Below are 22,467 nucleotides of genomic sequence, written 5' to 3'. Positions count from 1 at the left end.
ATGGCCTTCAACTGGACCGTCCCATGAACATTTTTGCTTTTGTCTCCCCGTGGCTGTTCACGGCTCATAAGATGACTGTGATTTTTGCCACTGTCTGCAGGAGAAGATGACTGATTCCTTCCACCAAGGTCCACAGTGACTGGGTTTAATGCCTTGTCTCTGCTGCCACCCTCAGTGATGTCACCTAAAGGACGGTGTGGCTTCCTTTGTCCTTTGGTATTGTTGATATTATCTTCTGTGCGTGGGATTGACAGTTTCATATCATCAGTCTTGTGGGGTATCTGGTGAGCCTCTGGGTCCAACTCTCTTAGCTTATTGCCAGTTCTTTCAGCATCTGTCAAAACAGGATTCACCTGCCTCTCGCCACTGATGGCCTTCACCCCAGGAATGACTTTCCTCGTCCTGTTTCTGATGCCCACAGACCTGTCCTCAGTTTGGAATTTGCTTGCATTCAATACATTGGCTTTGTGAATGTTGTCCACTGAGGGTGTGTCTGAATTCTTCTCTGCGTCTGTACTAAGGAATGGCTTTAACCGTGCCTTGGCGCTGTCTGCAGGTCTGCCCTGGGAGATGAGTTTTGCCATATTTGTTTTGTTTAGGTTGACAAGTTGTTTTTGATGGTTACTAAACGTTTGGTTAAAAGGTTTCAATGCTCTCTTCAAACCGTCACTGTCATTTTTCCTGTCCAGAGGGGATGAATGTGTCTGTTTAATATCACCAGTCTGTTTAACATCACCAGTCTGTTTAACATCACCAGTCTGTTTAGTATCACCAGTCTGTTTAACATCACCAGTCTGTTTAACATCACCAGTCTGTTTAATATCACCAGTGTCCTTAATATCACCAGTCTGTTTAACATCACTAGTCTGTTTAATATCACTAGTCTGTTTAATATCACCAGTCTGTTTAACATCACCAGTCTGTTTAATATCACCAATCTGTTTAACATCACCAGTGTTCTTAACATCACCAGTGTTCTTAACATCACCAGTCTGTTTAACAGCACCAGTCTGTTTAATATCACCAGTCTGTTTAACATCACCAGTCTGTTTAACATCACCAGTCTCTTTAATATCGCCAGTGACTATAATATCACCAGTCTGTTTAATATCACCAGTCTGTTTAACATCACCAGTCTGTTTAACATCACCAGTCTGTTTAATATCACCAGTGACTTTAATATCACCAGTCTGTTTAACATCACCAGTCTGTTTAATATCACCAGTCTGTTTAATATCACCAGTGACTTTAATATCACCAGTCTGTTTAACATCACCAGTCTGTTTAACATCACCAGTCTGTTTAATATCACTAATATTTTTTATATCACCAGTCTGTTTAACATCACCAGTGTCCTTAACATCAGCAGTCTGTTTAACATCACCAGTCTGTTTAACATCACCAGTCTGTTTAATATCACCAGTCTGTTTAATATCACCAGTATGTTTAACATCACCAGCCTGTTTAATATCACTAATATTTTTAACATCACCAGTCTGTTTAATATCACCAGTCTGTTTAACATCACCAGTCTGTTTAATATCACCAGTGTCCTTAACATCACCAGTCTGTTTAACATCACCAGTCTGTTTAATATTACTAATATTTTTAACATCACCAGTGTCTTTAACATCACCAGTCTGTTTAACATCACCAGTGTCTGTAACATCACCAGCCTGTTTAATATCACTAATATTTTTAATATCACCAGTCTGTTTAACATCACCAGTGTCTGTAACATCACCAGTCTGTTTAATATCACCAGTCTGTTTAATATCACCAATCTTTTTAACATCACCAGTCTGTTTAACATCACCAGTCTGTTTAACATCACCAGTCTGTTTAATATCACCAGCCTGTTTAACATCACCAGTCTGTTTAACATCACCAGTCTGTTTAATATCACTAATATTTTTAATATCACCAGTCTGTTTAATATCACCAGTCTGTTTAACATCACCAGTCTGTTTAATATCACTAATATTTTTAATATCACCAGTCTGTTTAACATCACCAGTCTGTTTAATATCACCAGCCTGTTTAACATCACCAGTCTGTTTAACATCACCAGTCTGTTTAATATCACTAATATTTTTAATATCACCAGTCTGTTTAATATCACCAGTCTGTTTAATATCACCAGTCTGTTTAATATCACCAATCTTTTTAACATCACCAGTCTGTTTAATATCACGACCATAAGTGTTTGGATTTATTTCTCTGGTCAAATTGCCACTCACCTTACTGCCAACATAAATATGATGTATCTTCTTCCCAGAAGTATTATTTTGAATCTGTTCTAAGATCGGCGTGTTTAAACCAAGTAATTGTGTGATGTTTTCATTTCTGTTCTCTTTGTCAGAAGGCTTGATGTGTCCCAAAATGAATGTTTTTTGGTCAAGGTTCCATGCATTGTTCTCTGTCTCTGAAACCCGCTTCTCTCTGTCATCAACTTGAGTTTTACGGACACTGGAGTTTGTGAAAAACTCTCTTTCCTCACCCACATTCTCACTTCTGTTTTTAAGGGTTAGTGTTGAATTTAGCCCCCTGCTATTATCAACACTATCAAGAAGCACTGAACCTGCCCCCTTTGACATGCTTACATTTGAAATAATAGTGAATTGGCCTGAATTTTGGTCAACTTTCTTTTCATTTAGTGAGTCCAAATCTTTTGACTTTGTGTTTCCCTCTACTACCTTTTCTGAAGGAGGTGGATTTTTAACCCAGCCATTTGAATTCAGGTCGTCTTCACCTCTGTCTTTGTTGACTGGGCTCACACTCTTCCCCACACCCATGTGTCTGTTGCTTGTTAATGGAGCAGTGGTTTTGAGGTTTTCTTCACTGTCCATTATAACTGGGTTTGTCTGTTCTCCTTCACTGTGTTTTAAAGATGATACATTTGCTGTTCGTTGGTTGCTTGTATTTGTAATCTTGACACCAGCCTGTGTATTCAGTCTCTTTTCCTTGGTATTTCCAGACAGATGTGTGGCTAATAGGGTGGACTTCTTCATACCACTGGTAGTTTTTATTTGTGGCCGATGGGGCTTCAGGTCCAAATCCTTAGCACCAACAACTTCATCATCTAATATCAGTGGATTCATCATGGTCAACTCTGTGCCATTCCTGTTCGTTCTCCCCACACTGAGTTCCTCAGGTTTCTTCAGCTCACCGGATTCATTCAGACTCATTAAGGTGAGTGAGATCAGGTCCTCTTTCGCATTATTGCTTTCAGTGTCATCTAAACTGACTGGAACTTTGAGCTCATTCACATCTGTGTTACCAATTTCCCCACCTGGCACAATTCGGCTTGAGGTGATTCTCTTACTGCCACTGTCCGCCAAACTGTGTATGTGGAGCACAGTAACCTCACTGTCAGGATCAGTCTTTGCTAGAACAGTATCAGTCACTCTGGATATGTGATGTGACTCTTTCCTCTCCTTGCTGGCATTGCTCACTCGTCTAGTGATTGTGACTGGATTTAATTCCTTTGGGATTATACTTTCATCTGTAGACAGGGGGGCTGTCTTTGCCATCCTACCAGTATCTGCTTGCCGAGGGGTCAGTTCACTTACCTTGATCACCTTCAATCCTCCTTTCGCATTGGAAGGATTCCGTACAGTAGTATTCCTCACCTTAGTGAGTGGTTTTGTCCCTTTCGGTCTGGTTTTATTTCCCACACTCGTTCGGCTCTCCTCCACCATTCTTATGGTGGTTATGGGGCTTGATTCCATTTCTCTGTCCTTCTTTTCATCAGTGAATGTGTTCAATTCGTCCCCACGAGGTTGAAGAGTGCTTGTTTTCCTTTGAGTAACCTCAGTTATTTGTATGTATTCCCCGGGGTCTGTGGAGTCGGCAGAAGTCTTTCTTTCCTCCTCTCCCACGGTGGCCCCGGGCTGCTGCTGCGGCGGCTGCGGCGGCTGCTGCGTCCGCTCCCCTCTCTGGGCGCTCCCCAGGCAGCACCTCCTCAGCTGGCTGACCGTCTCCTTGAGGCGCTGCAGCTCCCTGCTCATCCGCTCCAGCTCCCTGAACTCTTTTGGCATCTGGACGCTCAAGGGGGGCAAGATGATTTGGTACGGACAAGCGTCTTCCCCCTCACATGGCCCCGCAGGTTGTAACCTTGCCCACTGGGGATCCCCCTCTGCCGTCTTGCCGCACTTCTCACTTCGGTTTAGTGCCAGCAGGCTCCACCACAGACAGAGCACCGCCAGTCTCATGGTGCCTGAGAGGTTATGCTGTTAGGTGAGCTTTGTCGGTCTTTGTGAGAGAGGCAGACTCACAGGGAGGAAAAGGGCAGAGACTGGAGGACAGCCTCCTGCCTCGTCGCTCCATCTGACATGCATGTGGGATGGTTTTATTACCAGCAGAAAGAGATACGGGCTGAATCTAAAGAATGTGATGCATAAGTAAGCACATTAGCAAATTATAATATGTTAATGATTAGATGTTTATTCATTATTAATGGAATCATTTAAAAATGAATTGCTATATACAAAGTAAATTTAAGGATGAGCTTGATTAGTAGTTCAAAGCCCTTTTTATTGAGCATAGTGATCTTGATCTGAACATTAGTAATAATACCACACACTTGAGCATATTTGAGTTCCTCAGATGTGTGAAGGACCATGTGCACGGGAACATGTGCATTTCTGCACGTGTGCTATAAAATTCAGATGGTGGACAGCTTTTCAATTTCCTATCATTAAAAGGCATCTACATCTGAAATGCATTGTTAGTGCTTGGCTAGCACTGTTCTCCCTCTGGTTAGCAGACGTCAGCTCAGACCTGTTTACACCAGGCCTAATTGTATCCATTTCAAGAATATCTGCCAAGCTATCTCAAGGTCAGATTTAAAATTGAGTTATGGGTACAAAAAAAGTTTCAAACTAGGAGTAATCATTGTTTTTAGGTGTGGGTCCTCTGATCTTGCATTGCACATTTGATCTGAATAAAATGATAAAACACAGAATGACATGAAACCAAAATCTTGCATATTGCACTTGGAGAAATACCCAGTCAGACAAAAGACTTTCTTTAAAATGGGACGCCTCTTAAAACAATGTTTATAAATCATCAAGCAATGACTTTAAACAAGGCTTTGTTTCTATTCACTCAAGTGGTCTCAAACCGTTTAGAATGTGACATGATGTAAATTCAAACTGGTACAAGGCCATCTGTTCAAGTTCACTGACCACTCACCACAGTGACCGTACATGGACAGTTCTATTTTAGTCAGAGAGCACCACGACAACATGTTTCTAATTTGCCATAGAGAAAGCTAGACCCATCAGTATCACAAACTATGTAAACAGTGGAATTTTTCCATTTACCAGCTTGAGCAAACATTCAAGCTGAAGTCCACGCTTAGTTGGCTGACTGGCAGGGTACCTGATCCACTTCAGAGTGAGTGGTAACTTTGTTTACAAGATCAAGTGCATGCAAAATAATATGCCTCTTGTAAAGACAAAATGCCCTCATGCTCTTCGCAGTCTCATATAAAAGTGAACATTGTTTCGGTGGGGAACCTTGCTGCTGTTATTATACCTTTTGCTCTTGCACAATGGAAGAGTGAGCGCCATGCAGCTGGGATTGATTAGCAACACTGCGTCAACAACAGATAATGTCAGGTCCTTTTGTTTCCGTCACAAAAGACTTCATAAAACCCTTGGCTAATTCTCCTTAAGACTCTTTTCATTGTTATAGGTAATAAAGATGGCAACTGCATTTTCTGTCTCCAGGTTTAATGTCTATTTGCTGTTCTCCATGTGTGTGTATAATGTTGAACCTAAATCAGTCATAGCCCTATCAAGTTAAGCATATGGGTGATGGAGAGATTATGTAAAGAAATGAACCATCACGGGGGAATGCTGGCTTCAAGGTGATCTAGTAATGTGTTGCCCGTGACACCACTCCTGCCGTATCATAATATCTTGTTAGATATGTATAAGCCTGTCATGTAGGCTATTTCATTCTCCAAGGTTTCCTATAAGAACCGGAGCTACACGGATCAACTTACTAAGCTTTCGCCGTGCAGTATACTGCAGTGTCACAGTGACAGCATTTATTTCACAAGTCCGACGGTGCCCTCTGGCATTCATCACAGAGCTGTTGCTGGAGCCAAGTATGAACCAAATCAGCACAAACATCACCAGGGCCTGCAACCCCTCCGTGTCAGTTTTAACTGCGTGTTGATGTCATTTGTTTTCTTTTTCTTGAGTGAGGACCATTTGGGAAAGGAGAAATAAAGCGCCCTTAGCTGTGAACTAAATGCAATAAAGCATTAATAAAAAGCATAATAAATGTGCATTTATGCATTGATACATATTATGTTTATGTTTGGCTTGCAAATGGTTAGACCTCCAAGGTTCCTATTAAGTCTAATATAAAAATGTAGAAATGTCCTTTAAAAGTGTAGAAGTGTAGTTCTAAAGACAAAAGTTTTAGCCAGAGGTGGTCTTTTCCAACAACAGTGTTCTGTTGACTATTGTCCAGACAAGATGACTCTTCCTTTTATGTTTTCAAATACTTATAATACATAATCATTTTAATGATCACCACCATTTTTGTGCACTCTTCCAAAAATTAGGTTATAGCCCAATAAGTGTGTTGTATCGGTCATATCTTAACAGATTTATCACATTAATCATAATTGTTTCTTTTGAGGTTATGTAACATGTTCTTACACACACATAAGGGAAGGTGCTATTAGAGTTCTTCCACACACATAAGGGAAGGTGATATTAGTGTTCTACAGTTCTTCCACACACATAAGGGAAGGTGATGTTTATATTGCCTTGAGCTTTAGGTACAGCATTGATCTTTTAACTGAGAGGTAAATGGGAAGATTTACAGACCCAAAAACTGAATCTTTAATTCAAAGTGATTTTTGCCTGAACTCTTTCTTTTAGAAATCCTACAAAATGATTATAGACTGCTGGTGCTGTTCCAGTGGGGAGAAGCATGTTTTGATACTGCTCTGAAGGTTTAATGGATCCCTTGGTCTAGATAGAAATAAAGAAACTACAGATAAAAGACACAGGTCAGACACATTTATGTACATATTTACAGAAGTCAAAATACTCACACACATTTCTTACATTGTTTTACAAGAGTTTGCACTCTCTCACAACACACAAAGATACAGCACGGGGCCAAAATGACAGATAAAAATGATCTAGAGGGTAGGAGGCTTAGAGAGAGAGAGAGAGAAGGGAGATAGACAGATTGATTCAAGACAGAGAGAGAGAGAGGAGACACTTTAATATACTCCATTCATGAAAGCACATCAATCCAGCAATGTGATCTCATGAGGCAGATATCCAGGGCTGAAGTCAGCTCTACACATGGCTGATAACTGATTCTATGCTGGAATTCTTTGCCCTCAGGCTGGCATTACCAGACCAATTCAGCTGCCTCCCAGTTGTGAGTATAGTCTGGAAACCCTCAAATGAGAATCAATCGAACTAGTAGACTTTCTACTAGAGTCATCTGTGAGCCATGGAGAGGGTCTCAGGTGACGACAAAGAGGAAGAGCTGGCATTTCGAAACCAGCTATCCTTACAACTATGGCTGTGCTTGTAGTGGATTCACACAGATGCTGCAATGGTGTCTGTTTTTTGTGTGTTCAGAGGTTATGGATACTATGGATACGTTTGCTAACACCTGAGCAGAAAATGGGTCTTGAAAAGAAGGACGTGGCTTTTCTCTTTGCTGGGTTCAATATGAGTGATACAAGCTGATCTAATCACTTTCAATGTAATATTAGTCTACACTGATAAGCGATGCCCCTAACCCAAAACCAATCCTTATGGAGGGTGTCCAGACCACAATGAATGTAAAGAGTTTGTGGGATGGCAGCGCTAGGCTACTTTGCCCCTGATCTCGAAGGAAAATTCATCCATCTTCCTCCTCACACACACACACACACACACACACAGGGCTATATGTTCAAAGTCTAAATAAGTGGCACAGTTGTCAAAATATATCATATTACTTTCAGTAATTATGTAGCAGTGAGAAATGCAACAGCTACTTTGTTGCACGGTCTGTGTAACAAGTAGCCCTAGTAAGTGCTGCATTCCCGTCCTGTGTCAGATCAATGGCATATTCACACAACGTCACATACTGTACAGGAAAACCACTATTTAAAAAAGAAAATCATTGCACAAGTCACTCAAAGAAGTATGCTATATTTGAACAAATGCACCAATGTTTAGTCCATGAAAATGAAGCCCACAAGCTACACATGAGTTGCATGAAAGGAGAGAGAGTAGCAGGGATCTACTATAGTCGAGGTGAGAGACAACCTATCTTTTTTCCAGAGTCTGGGGAATGTGTAAAAACTCTTAGGACATGCAAAACAACACCGTGACACCCGATTGGTTGTGATTTGTTGTTTTGATTATTGTATAATGTAAAATCTCATTGACTTTGGCTACAGACAGAGAGTGCACCTTGCCTCAGGCTTCTGGGCCACAGGGGCCTGACTTGACACAAGTCCCAGCCAGTGTTACGGCTCAGGTTAAGGCCCCAAGCGATCTGAGTGGATCCGCCCCAGTCAAAACAAACTCTGTAACCTCACCACTGATTTGACTACACAGCACATTTTACTCCAGGGTAATGAAAGGTCCTCCCTGATACATTTCAGAACTTCAAATATTAATCTGAATGGTTCACCTAACTATTTCCCAAAGAGGGTACAACAGCTAAAGCCTGAGGCTCTGCACCCCAGTCAGGAGTGTGTTCTCCTTTACTGGTCTATATGAATACAGTGGACCAACACTGGTTTTTGACACTGATCTTTCTACTCTCCTCCTCAATTTTGTGCAAATAAATACAGTTTGACACTCCTGGTTGGGTGTGAAGTGAAGATGAGAGCAGAGCAGGGCGAGGTGCAACAGAAGATGACTCTCTTGTCTGGAAGGCAGAGGATGGTACGGTCTTATGGCCATTCTCACTCCAAACCTGACGTAGAGCCAGAACAGAAATATTTGGCAAGTTGTTTTGAAATGGTATTTACACTGGAGCCAGTCACAGATTCTATGTGTAGACTGGCAGATAGACATTTGAGACAGGAAGCTACCTGAAAGCGACCTATAAATCATGTATGCCAATTGTGCTAGATGTTCTATACGCATCATATTCATGAGGCATGAGGAAAGTGGGATCAAAAATCCAATCGAAAACTGACGGGCTCATGCCATGCTCACCCTTCCAAAAATTGATGTTATGCCCAAATGCCTTCCTCATCATCCTTGGTTTTGGCCATGTGAAAAGCATAGGAAAAACATATTAGTATGACCTAAAGAAAGAGTGAATATCATATGGCCAGGCCTTCAAGTCTACACCACAAAGATGAAATGACAGCATATTTATCAGGTCGTCATTCCATTCTAAAACACACGTTGACACAAATTTGGTGTCTTTTAAGTCACATGACTTGTTCAGCTGCCATGACTGACATACTTTACCCTATGCAGCTGTCACCAACCTGATCAGGAGATGGTTTGTGATTGGTCTGGTTGGCTTGTGTTTTCAGGTGTCCATCTTCATAGCTGTCTGCCATTAACTTCATGCGGTTTTGAGTCTGCCAAAAGCAGAAATCAGTCACAAAGAGTGAGGGAAGGTAAGGCAGGAAATGGGACTTGATGGCAAGTAAATAATAAAAATGAATTATTGTTTACTCATTATTGTCCTGGTTTATGCAGAGGGGTCATAACCCTTTAGGGGTCAGTACTGTATGACCATAGTTTCAAATGGACAACCGCACCATTTCGAAGATAAATATTTTGATATTGGTATAAGAAAACTTAAAACAGAGGCAAGTTAACTCCATATTACCTTCATTTAAGAACATTTTGGTATTGAGGAAGTAAGGCAATGTCAACTGAAATGATTGGTATGACTCATGGGATAGCTTGTACCTGATTGGTATGACTCATGGGGTAGCTTGTCCCTGATTGGTATGACTCATGGGATAGCTTGTCCCTGATTGGTCTGACTCATGGGATAGCTTGTACCTGATTGGTCATGACTCATGTGATAGCTTGTACCTGATTGGTCATGACTCATGGGATAGCTTGTACCTGATTGGTCATGACTCATGGGATAGCTTGTACCTGATTGGTCATGACTCATGGGGTAGCTTGTCCCTGATTGGTATGACTCATGGGATAGCTTGTCCCTGATTGGTATGACTCATGGGATAGCTTGTCCCTGATTGGTCTGACTCATGGGATAGCTTGTACCTGATTGGTCATGACTCATGGGATAGCTTGTACCTGATTGGTCATGACTCATGGGGTAGCTTGTCCCTGATTGGTATGACTCATGGGATAGCTTGTCCCTGATTGGTATGACTCATGGGATAGCTTGTCCCTGATTGGTATGACTCATGGGATAGCTTGTCCCTGATTGGTATGACTCATGGGATAGCTTGTCCCTGATTGGTCATGACTCATGGGGTAGCTTGTACCTGATTGGTCATGACTCATGGGGTAGCTTGTACCTGATTGGTCATGACTCATGGGATAGCTTGTCCCTGATTGGTCATGACTCATGGGATAGCTTGTACCTGATTGGTCATGACTCATGGGATAGCTTGTACCTGATTGGTCATGACTCATGTGATAGCTTGTACCTGATTGGTCTGACTCATGGGATAGCTTGTACCTGATTGGTCATGACTCATGGGATAGCTTGTACCTGCATTTTGAGCTGCTGGACCAGACGGTCCTTCTCTCGGCGCAGTTGGGCAACTTCTTCCTGTGTCTTCTTCTTTTTTGAGGAGGACAGCTCCAGTAGAGCAATATTGGCATCTTTCTCACTAATGGCTGCCAACAGGGCCTCCTGTCTATTATGCAAAGGGACATTTTATATTTTAGTCACCATTTACAATATGTACACACACGACACACGTCTGGCTTAACCCTCTGGTAGCAGTTACACATTTCCATTTAAAAGTAGGAGATTGAAGTAGACGCACTCAGTTATGTGACCAACATTTATCTGCATTGCATTAAGTCTACTGGCATTCCGCACTAATATTTTCAGATTATGTAAGTGCATGGACCAGATTATACGCCAAGGGTATTGCCAAGTAGTTGTTTCAGAAACAATGTAATGACTTGAATATGCAAGTCTGATAGTAATTCACTTATTATGTTGACCTTGCTTAAGAGGCGGTCAGTCCCCTTTTGAATATTTATTACTATCCATTACTGATCCAGTACAGACATCTTTTGATCTTTTTACTTATTTTGAATGTATGTATGTATGAATGTAATAGACTTTCTGGGTCTTCCACATGTATTAACTTTAAAGGAATTAACGGAAAAACCATTACAATACATACACTTTGACTGTTCTATATTAGTGCTCCTAATACAGTTACAAATGAATGTGAGGAAGACACCATAAGAATAGTCCTACATGCTCTTGGGGGAAGAATGTTACCAAAACCCTGGAATGTTCTTCAGCAGTTTCTGTTTAACCATTTTATAAAGAACCCTTTATAAATGAAGACTCCTTTATGAGTAAACTCCAACAGATGGTTCTAGGCTGAATATTTAAGCTGTCTTTTGTTGAGGAAAAACCAAGTGTTTTTTCTTTATTTTCAAGGAGTATTCTGAGTAGGATACAGGAGACAAGTCTTACTTCATCTCCAGTACCTCCTCCAGGTGCCTCCTGCGCTCAGCCCTCAGGGTGGTCAAGTGAGCCTCCTTCTCTGCCAGAGACTGCTGGGTAGATGACATCTTAGCTTTCATGGACTCCAGTTCCAGTTTCACCTTCTCCATTGCTGCAAGCAGTTCTTCCATCTTCCCAAAGAAAAAGGCAACTATTAATCTAAATGCAACTAAACCAGATGTTACAAATGATTACACGTCCACCATTATGTTGCTGTTCTCAATGATCGTTAACGGGAGACACAGTTTGACATTCTTCTATATATGACATCTTGTTTGTTCTTGCTGACTTGACACATGTTGGCTATGTCTGTGACAGACCTGTTTCTCCTGGTGTGCCCGTGCAGACTCCTCCTGAGCCAGCACCATCTCCCTCTCAGCCGTGATCTGGACACTCTCCCTCAGGGCCTCCTCCAGCTCCTCTATGCGCTCGGCCTTCAGCCGCAGAGAATCCTGAAAAGAAAGGAGATGACTTTCAATTTAGACAAGAGTTTATTTACGACGTTAGTATAAGAGGCAATTGTATGTACGATTGGAATTCCACGGATTCATTTGTTCATTTTGTGACTAAAATGGCCTCTTACTGTAAAATGTAAGCCATTACGTAAAACAACCACACCTCTCCTCCAATCAATTCCTGTAAATGTAGCTGTAACCTGGTATCACCTGGACCACGCCCCTGATCTGGGAAACAAAACCCCTAAGTCTCCTTTGTTCGTCCTCTATTACTCCTCTCTTACTCTTACTCGTACTCTTACACTGCTCTACATGCCAGCTCTCTCTGTGAGTTATGACTCCTGCACCAGACTCTTTTCTTAAGGCAGCGATGCAAAGAGCCCGCACTGCTAACCGAGAGTAGGCAAGTTTAGTTAGCACAAGCAGCTGCAACGAAAGTCTGCTAACTAACTTTACTTGCAACAGGAGCAACAAAACGAGCTAGAGATGGCCGCTAACCATGCAAGGACAGCAAAAGGAGCGACCAGTTTCCTCCAACCTGTACTATCAGAACACTGCACAGCAAAGATTGCAACCAACCTCTGAACCACAAACTCTTTCCAGCTCATCAAAGGACAGCGGCAGCATGCCAGAGCACCCGTTCCCCCCCAGGACTGGTAACATAATAACAGGGCATGTGTAGCTAGCATAGCATAATTGTTACATGGCTGAGCATTGGACTGATTATCTTTCGTTAATGTTCATTTATTGATATGGTTTGTCCACTGAACTTTATTGTTGTAACACCTTTTCATGGTTTTGCCACACCATACGCAAGTTAATGTTAGTTATGCTTCACACAGACGCAGGGTCCTGCATGCAAACGAACCATCCTCTTTCCTAACCTGGCTCCATCAACTTACTGCAAACTGCTTACATTCACATTCCATGGCCTTGAACATAACTACACATGCAGAGAGGAAAGTCAAAGCTCCCACTTTACACACTCCTTTGTGTCTGACCTCAACCATGTGTTTATGACCATGTACATACACACTAATGGACCATACGAAGACCGAAACTAATTCACACATTCTTCCTGGCACGCACCCAACACGCACACACTTAAGCCGCATGCTTGCACACACTCAAACACAAACTCTCTCTCACTCACAAACACACACACACTGATGGAGATCATTTCGAAACACTGTTAATGACTTCAGAATAAGTGCCTTGTATTAATATATACCTTGTATGAATCATGTGCTTATGTAAGCAGGAACATGGCTTTTCTGTGTTTCTGTGTGTGTGTAACTTAGATTATTAGGTGCCACTTAGTCTGCATATGTGCAAGAGCATGTTTAGACCAGAGGTGATAAGAAGGGTCGAACTATGCTTCTTTTGACCTTGCAAGACAGGGAGCCTCGGACGTCAGAGACCCACCACGTGGTTATCCCTGCTGACAAATTGTTTTGGCGCCAGAGAACGCTAAACTTCTATCTATATAAGCCTTGTGGGATGTGTTTAATAGTGCTTCTCTCTCGTCTGCTGCAGGCTGGGAGTAAGCCCGGGCTCCCTCTCTCTCTGAAGGAGGGCCCGTGCTTCTCTCTGACCTGCCAGTACGTGGGTGAGCCCAACAAGCTTGTTGTTGTCTAATTATTACTCACAGTTCCAATGTGTGCCACCACCATGTGTTCAACGTAATTGATCTGCAGTTGTATTGGATAGTTGACGCCTATCCAATCGGGTGAGATCACCAACATTTTATTGGTGCTGTTGTCAGGATAGGACCAGTATTATCACGGCAGCCCTCATTTGGAAAGTATTACCATTTATGCACAACTGCACCCCTGCACCATCTGGGGTCACAACCTTGTTGTGGTGGTGCAGCTTGTGTGTTCCAATAACGCCTAAAGCTGTCGGCTGGTGCTCCAAGCTCCTGGCAGGGACAACCATGCTGAACAGGTCGAAGGATAGGAACCAGACAAAGAGTGATCTTTTTTCTAGTTATTACAGTAACCAGAAGCAGAGAAAATCCATTAAATCTCGGGGAGGCTGTGGCCACTCATCCTAGCAACAGAGAGGCCATGACGCATGAGGGCCAAAGCCAGCAGGACGCCCTCAGGCCCACTAGGCCACTACTACACCCGAAGAACATCACTAAGATTGGGAATTAGAGGCCTTATGTGCCACGAGGCGCGCAGGAGAGTAGTAGTAGTAGTAGTACGACTGCACCCTCATTTATTTGGTGCCCGTCCATGGTACCATTGTACTGACATTGTTCTAGTGAAGACACGTAGTGTACTTACAGCACAGACTGTGACATATCTCAGACACACTATTATATTCACTCGTACATTAGCAAACCTTTCAGACCAACTACAACTACAGACAACCCTCAACATTCTGTTTAGAATGTGTATTTGAGAAGTCTGATAATGAGTGAAGAAGGTTTGTGAGGATAGTATGAGTGGAGTGGCAGGTAAGCTGAAACATCAAAACCTTTTAGACATTTAGGCCTAAGAACAATTTCTTTGGTTTGTGTTATTCCCAAATTTGAGTGCTTAAAGGAAGATTTGGGGATTTTTTTTAACTTTTTTTAAACCTATTTTTAGAAATTGGTCCAGTACTGAGTGTCTCTTGTATATTTAAACATACAGTATATGTGTGATATGAGGTCCAAATGTATATTCATTCAACATTGGGTTTGGGAAAATCAGGAGATAGAAGTAACTTGTCTATGCTTTGGTGCATTCATTACAAATTGAATTAAGACACTAAAACCAACCACCGTAGAATTTCTATACAGTGGAATCCAATGAGGCAAGCATCTGCATCAAAGTAAACCGTTTCTTTGAGGTTATTGAGGTAAACAGACGCAGATGTATCTCTGTATGGATCCTTTCCATGTTGACAGACACTTATATTAACATTTATGAGCCTCTCAGTGGCGAAAACAAGCATTTACTTTGATGCAGAATGCTCATAAGATTCCACTGTATAGCTGTTTTGCGGTAGCTGGTTTTAGCGTTCTAATTAAATACTGGACCAATTTAGATCGTTAAGTGTCCCTAGTAGCATTTTGGACCCCTAAAGATCTAAAGAATAAGAAAAATCCCAAAGTTTTCCTTTAAGTGCAGATCATGCCCAGCAAGCTCTAAAATGTATGACGGTGGTGAATTTGTAATGAATGCACCAAAACATAGACAAGTTACCTCTATCTCCTGATTTTCCCAAACCCAATGTTGAATGAATATACATTTGGACGTCATATCACACATATACTGTATATGTGTCATATACTGTATGTTTAAATATACAAGGGACAAGATTAGAGAGAAATATACTGTAAAAATATCCACAAAAGGGTCTATTTTGAAGGGCATCTTCCACACAATCATACTCATTCATCTATGATCCCGATTGATTCCTGAGACTAAATCCATTACCTGCTGGGGGCCGTCACTGCTGTTCCTGCCTTTCTCAGCGGCGTGCTTCTGGGAGCTGGCCTTCTTGCTGTGCTCCTTTATTTGCCTGGAATGAAGCACAGGGGACGAGTTCATCAAGGACACACTGAAAGAGGGGAATGATGAAGGTCTTGGTTCTTTGGGTCATATCATTAGTTTGCCTTCAACAAACATTTGAAGTCAATCTGAGCTGCACTGCGCTGAATGTACCATCAAATGTATTACACCATCACACCATCATACCATGTAATGGTCATTGTAATGTTAACATCACTGTAATTACTGATTTTGGTCTCTGTTAGTGTAATAAGATGCCAATTAAACAGGTCTGGAAGGACCTCTAAGGACCTTGAGAGGGTAAGAGGTCATAGGTGCCTACTGAATGACAAACTGAAGGGAAGTCACCTGTCTTCACAGTTTTAAAGCTGCACACAGGAAGACAGTAAAACCATGCAGAAGGCCATATGGACCACTAGTCCAGTCTATGTCTGTGTGGCTCAAAATGGCTAGGGCTATATATGTCCATTTTTAGCTATAAGGGGGAAGGGTTTTGTTGAAGAACTACACATGTTAGCTCAAGGAGAACTACAACTAAGGGGATATGGGGATGTCCACTAACCTCGATGTCACACTAGACAATTTGCCAAGGAAAGGGTATAGAAGAAAGAAAAATAAAAAATCAGAAAGAAGAGAGAGGTAACTCAGCAGTGAATCTAAAAGGGGAGAAAGACAATCTGCAACATGTTAAATCAATCTTTAATTAACAAAAGGATCCTGCTGACATAACTGTAGAAGTAGCTGTAGTAGTAGTGATAATGAATAACACTTGTAGCGGTACTAGCGGTACTAGGCCTACTAGTAGCTTTAAGAACTGTGATGCTTACACAGCCTGCAATACACCTCTTAAACTTGGCAGTCAAATTGCCCTGAAAAAGGACCACAACCTATTATAATTACAATTACCCAGGACAACCCATTACAATTACCCAGGACAACCCATTACAATTACCCATTATAATTACCCAGGACAACCCATTACAATTACCCATTACAATTACCCAGGACAACCCATTACAGTCTCATATCAAGAAGCTACAGGGGCACGTTTTTATAGTGGAATGTTGCTTCAGATTTCAATAGTGTTCAAAACACATTGGTTGATTTAGCATATTTCAGGTTCAGCTTCTAGGCTTAAGCTCTGTGTTAATTATGCTGATAATAAGGATGATGACACTGATGAAAGAGAGACTGAGCAAAGTGAGGCATCCCTCAGACTATTCAGACTAGTTAACAGAAGTTGGCCTGGCCAGCCCTCCATAACATGGGTAGTTTGGTTAGGGTTTATGGATCCTCCATCCACAGCATCAACAGCAGACAAGGTTAAAGAGGTCTTCTTCAACACAGTCACAAATTGAACAGCTTTGGACTGTGGTGATCACCTTTTGAATCCAAGAAGGCAAAAACGGTTTACTGTACTGACCTCTCCAGCTCATTGATTATTCTGTCTTTGTCATTCTTCTCATTTTCCATCTGACGCAGGATCTCCAGCAAACGGTCAACCTCTGCCTGGGCCTTCCCCGAATCCTCTCTGTGTCTGGTCACATCTGACTCCAGAGAGTCGATCTTCTCAGACAGCTCTGAGTTGGCCTGTGCATCGGCTGCTGCATTCTTTGCCTGAGCCGATCATCCACACACACAAATGTATGGTGTAACAAGAACACATGGCAAACAAACACAATGGAATCAAATCATTTTGTATAAAAGATGAATTACTCTGAAAAATAATCTGAAATATGAACTATACTAGAAATAGAAACCTCCAATAAGAGCCTGGTCCTACACTACAAATAATCCCAAACCAAGGACATTCAAAACTGTGGCATTATGCATTGGGGAGTGCTGATCGTTTGTGTCTGCCACTCTAACCCTCTTTAGATGGCTCTCCAGCTTGCTGCACTCCTCTCTGCGCTGCTCCAGGGCGATCTCAAGGCTCTTCAGTTTGGAGTCCTTCTTCAGAGCGGCGGAGGCTAAGGAGGAGGCATGCTCTTTCAGATCCAGCAAGGAGGTCTGTGAAGAAGGAATTTCTCATGTCAAGGCAGGGTATTAACACATACAACCAAAAGCACTGCTTGAGAGGGCCAGCTGTACTATAGCTCCATCCTTTCGGTGCTGTACATGTATACCATATCTGTCTCAAACCTCAGTAGAGAGAAAGAGAGAGAGAGAGAGAGAGAGAGAGAGAGAGAGAGAGAGAGAGAGAGAGAGAGAGAGAGCGTGAGAGAGCGAGAGAGAGAGATTGGTTAAATTCATATGAAGCTGGCAATCACAAATTACCACAAAGCACAGACAAAGCATCATGTTAGTCTTGTAATAGCTGTGGGTTGCTAGCTTGATCAGTGTTGTTGTAGGCATAAAGTGGTGGTGTATCAAATTTAAATTAATATTTATTTAAAAGGTTAAAAGACAAATTAAATGAAACAATCAGGCAAAGAAATGAATTAAAAAGTGGGAAAAGGTAAGAAAAGTAAGGCTAAAATAGGATGCAATCAAGCAGCCAAAACATTTTCTTTATGACAAATTTGTTTTACAGTTAAGAATATTCTGTAGAAAAAATTGACTGGGAATATATTTAAAAGTATTAAAGAAACACATAAAGATTTACAGCATAGAAAATATCTATAATATGACGTTTGAACAAAGATTGTGTGTTATATCATTTACAATGAAACATGTTCCTGCAAAACTTAAATGGCACTCCTATTATATTACAATAACATTTTGGGGAAAAGACTCCAAAGTCACCAGTGTGCAGTTCTACTGCACACCACTAGTCTCTGCAGTTGTTCATCTCACCTCTCGCTCTGACAGGTCTCCCTGTAGGAGAGACACCTTCTCTTTGAGCTCTTTCAGTTCCTTCTTGCTCGTGTCCATCTGATCGGACTTCTCCCGCTCCTCGCGGTCCCTGTGCTCCTTCAGACGCTCAATAATGCGGTCCTATACACAGCACACGCACCACAATTTGAAAAAGGATCAACAAAATGTCAGATATAATGTTACAAAGCTTTCAAAACATAAAATAAATAAAAACATTTTTACTATCATTCACAGAACACACAACACTAACATACAATCAACCATACTTCTATGTATGTTTTCATCCCCATGACCATTAAGTTATGTAGTGGTAGTAGGAGGAGAAGGTATCAGTACTATTCAAACTAAAGTATTCATTCATACATTAAAACACACTACATAGTCCTCATAAAAACGGAAGGTAGTCTGGAGAGACCTTCTCAGCTAGGGAGTCCTCCAGAGTACTGAGCACAGTATCTGTGTTGGAGGTATCGGTCTGGAGAGACTTCAGTCTTTCCCTAAGGCTGCCTATCTGCTTCTCCTTGTCTTTGAGCTGCTCCAGGAGGTTCTCAATCTGGAGACAGAACGTTAAGCAGACATATGTATTTTAGGATATACACTGTTTGCATGATAACATTGTTTTAACATAGCAGAGCTTCACTTGAAGTCGGGCCTTAAAGGTGCAGTTAACAGTTTTGTTGTCAAAAAGTTAGTCAGTGAATATTACCTTTGACTTTTAGCGAGGTGCATGGTAACAAATTCATTTCTGACAAGATCAAGACAGTTTACTTATGAAATATCCACTACTTAGCTGTAACAGATATATAATACGATAAAATTGAAGTGAAATTATTACTTCTATTGTACATTAGGATTGCTAACAATTTCATGGATATCTTTAAAAAAAAGTAAGTGGTTAGAATTTAATGCATAGCCTGTATCAGCCTGTTATTGTTGATGTGTTGTTGTGTTGGTGTTTAAAATGAATGCCATATCTGAACAGATTTCTGGGCTGCTGCTCACAATTACATTATTAACATTTTTCTAGAAATAAAGAATCTTCTAATAAAGATAGTTTAGACCCATGTGAAGATGCCATAAGACTCTGGACTGCCTAAGAATAACAGAATGACAGAAGACTCCATGTTTACGCCACGTTTATCATCTGTGCCTAACAATATTTGATAGATGACTTGCTTGTGCTTGTCTGAGATCTTACCTTCTTCTGCAACACATTGACCTTGCGTTCTTTAACATCTAGCATGTCTTTGAGGTCGTGGATCTCCCCACTGAGGGTACTCTTCTCCTCCGACATCTCTTGGATCTGCTTGCTCTTCTTGTTCAGCATGCTCTCCTTCTCCTCCAGACGCAGCCGCAGAGCATCCACCTGCGAGCGTGAAAGTCACATCGGGGTGCAGAAATAACAGGGTTACCACCATTTCGATAGATTATGGCTGTTAAATATTACCCAATAGGCGAATGCTTCCCACACCTTCACAGGCCACAGACTTTTTTTGTGCACTTATTCTGCCCCCATGTGGTATTACAAAAAAATGCAGAATGTGTTCAGTCATAGGGGAAATATATGTGATTTCAACTGTAATGCGTGGTTTCAACTGTGATGTGTGACTGCTTGGTAAGAGTCTCAGCATGCCAATTCATACTAATGATTTCAATGTCATCATACCTCTGTTTGCAAGATGGCTGCACGCTGTTCTTTAGCTGTTAGTGACTCTTTGAGCACCTCAATGTGTTGTTTGCTATCTGAGAACTGGTTTGTCAATGTTTCTAGTTTGGTTTGCAATCCCAGGAGTTGAGTGTCTTTCCTGGAGAGGTCCTGCTTCACTTGATCCATCTGGCAAAAAGCAGAATTACCAAAGAAATGACCAAAGAATTACCAAAGAATTACCAAAATCACTTAAAATCACAAAGCCTCAACAGAACACTAAGCATCATTCTAGGGAGCACATTCAGTAGCAGGTTACCTTGCTCTTCATGAATTTGGTGTGGTTGCGATAGACCTCCATCTGCTTGACCTCCTCCTGGCGCTCCTCACAGGTGAGAGCACTGCTGGAGCGCAGCATCATGACCTGGTCCTCCAGCTCCCGCAGGCCGCGCTCTAAAGAGCAGATCTGAGAGTCCTGGGGAGGGACACAGGGGTGTCACTGCACCAGGGCTTAACCAAGACCACTAGTGTATTTCTTAACCCATTTTGAAATACATAAAATCTGTTCTTTAGCTTTTGTACACTAGTTGAACTACCTTTACATAAGTAGATCTGCCTTTACCTTTTCATAAGGACACAATTGTGTAAATTGTGTATCTCAGAGTCTCATACAAATCTTTTCAATGAGATTAGAATTTATGCATGAGGATACCATTAATTTGGAAAGCACAAACTAGTAGCCTGCAATATTCATATTCTTTAAAATGGCACCATAATACATCTTTTGTCTTTGTCTCCCTTCTTTGGAGGATTTTCTTGGTGGAGTCCCCTCAAGGACGAAGAATGTCACATAAGAAAAAGAAATATGCAAGCAGATATGTCTAGCTCACTCTAGCTGATATAGTATGTAATGGCAGACGAGGTTTGCACTGTCAATTTTCCAGTAGCTGTGAAGAATTCCTGTACACATATTTAATTAATGTCTCCACACCTATGGCTCATTCTGGAGGAATGCCTAACATTTTTAAAAGAAAAAGAATCGAGGAAAAAAAAATGATAGCAAAAACAATAGCAGAGGAGATGATTTTTTTTAAAGACGTAAGCAAACTCAAGGTGTGCATTCCTGAAGTGAGTTTAACAGTGTCACCTTCATCTCAATGACTGTTTGCAGGGCCTTGGTCTTGGTTGAGTCTGGGGTTCCTTCATAGCGACGGAGCAGCTCCTAGAGACAGCAATACATTTTCATACAGTTCACCCCACAAACATGCTCTATACACATAGTATTCACTGTTTTCATGTGATCTATCATATGATTCGTTGATAACTGGTATTCATGCAAAGTTGGAAGAATCTGAAGATTAAAATCATGAAAATGGGTAACAGTAACACACTGTGCTACCAAGTACTTCCCCCTCAAACATGCAATACCTGCTCACTACTGCTATCACCCCTCCCTGCACCTCTTTCAGAATCACTTGCATTCTCAGTTTTGACTGACATTTCAATCCTGCCCATTTGGTTTCTATGAACATCTGATTGGTAGCAGCCAAAGTTGAAGCAGCCAATCAACAAAAATGCTCTCTGTAATGCTGTTCAGTGAGCCTGGCTTGAGCCATTGGAGACATCTGGAGCCTTTAGAGACCCATGCTCGCTTCAAATAATAAAACTTACATAAAACGGCTTGGAAATACACAGTTGCCACAGCAGTATCCCAGCTTGCAAATGTAGCTCTGATTAGGCTCCAGTGTGTCCAACCAAAGTCATCTATGGAAAATGCTAATACAGACATAATGCACTTCCGAACAAACCACTGCAGAACAAGACACTACCAAGTATTGTTCGGCATCACTCTAAGTGTGTTAGCTAGGATGTGGTTACTGTATAGGTGAGGTCAGTATGCATCACTCTAAGTGTGTTAGTGCTGGGATGTGGTTACTGTATAGGTGAGGTCAGTATGCATCACTCTAAGTGTGTTAGTGCTGGGATGTGGTTACTGTATAGGTGAGGTCAGAGGTCAGTATGCCCACCTCCCTGAGTGCAGCCATCTCCTTGTCCCTCTGCTCCAGAAGGTTCTCCAGGTGGTGCATGTGCATCTCTGCCTCAGCCAGTCTCTGGGTGCGCTCGTGATCCTCCTCACTGGCCTTGGCTGAGGGGCTCTTGGTGTGCAGCATCTCCAGCAGCTTCTTGATGGAGTCATCACGGGCCAGCAGCGTCTGTTTCTGGGTCTCAATGCGAAGCTCCATCTCCTCCAAGGTGCGGCGCAGCAGGAAGAGCTCTCGGGCCTGCCGCTCATGCTCCTCTGACGGCTCAGAGGCCAGGGGCTCACTGGGGGGCTGGAGGAGCTGGTTCAAGTCACGCTGAA

General features: G+C 41.8%; 1 protein-coding gene across 1 annotated transcript; it reads right to left on the bottom strand.

Moving 5' to 3' along the window:
- Positions 1-7,031: 7,031 nt before the first annotated feature.
- On the bottom strand, positions 7,032-22,462 carry erc1a (ELKS/RAB6-interacting/CAST family member 1a; the record flags this gene model as incomplete). Its single annotated transcript, XM_042705615.1, has 17 exons — positions 7,032-8,961; positions 9,207-9,250; positions 9,488-9,583; positions 10,702-10,849; positions 11,653-11,813; positions 12,003-12,134; positions 15,569-15,653; positions 16,206-16,217; positions 17,067-17,260; positions 17,513-17,653; positions 18,440-18,580; positions 18,876-19,013; positions 19,659-19,826; positions 20,127-20,294; positions 20,425-20,580; positions 21,253-21,327; positions 22,133-22,462. Coding segments are annotated over 16 exons (2,172 nt in total), but the record flags the coding sequence as incomplete, so codon positions are not given.
- Positions 22,463-22,467: the final 5 nt, after the last annotated feature.

This window comes from Clupea harengus, unplaced genomic scaffold (assembly GCF_900700415.2).
Source record: "Clupea harengus unplaced genomic scaffold, Ch_v2.0.2, whole genome shotgun sequence".
NCBI classification, from domain to species: Eukaryota; Metazoa; Chordata; class Actinopteri; order Clupeiformes; family Clupeidae; genus Clupea; species Clupea harengus.
Note: the sequence above shows the minus strand (reverse complement) of the source record. Positions and strands in the feature narration are given on the sequence as shown.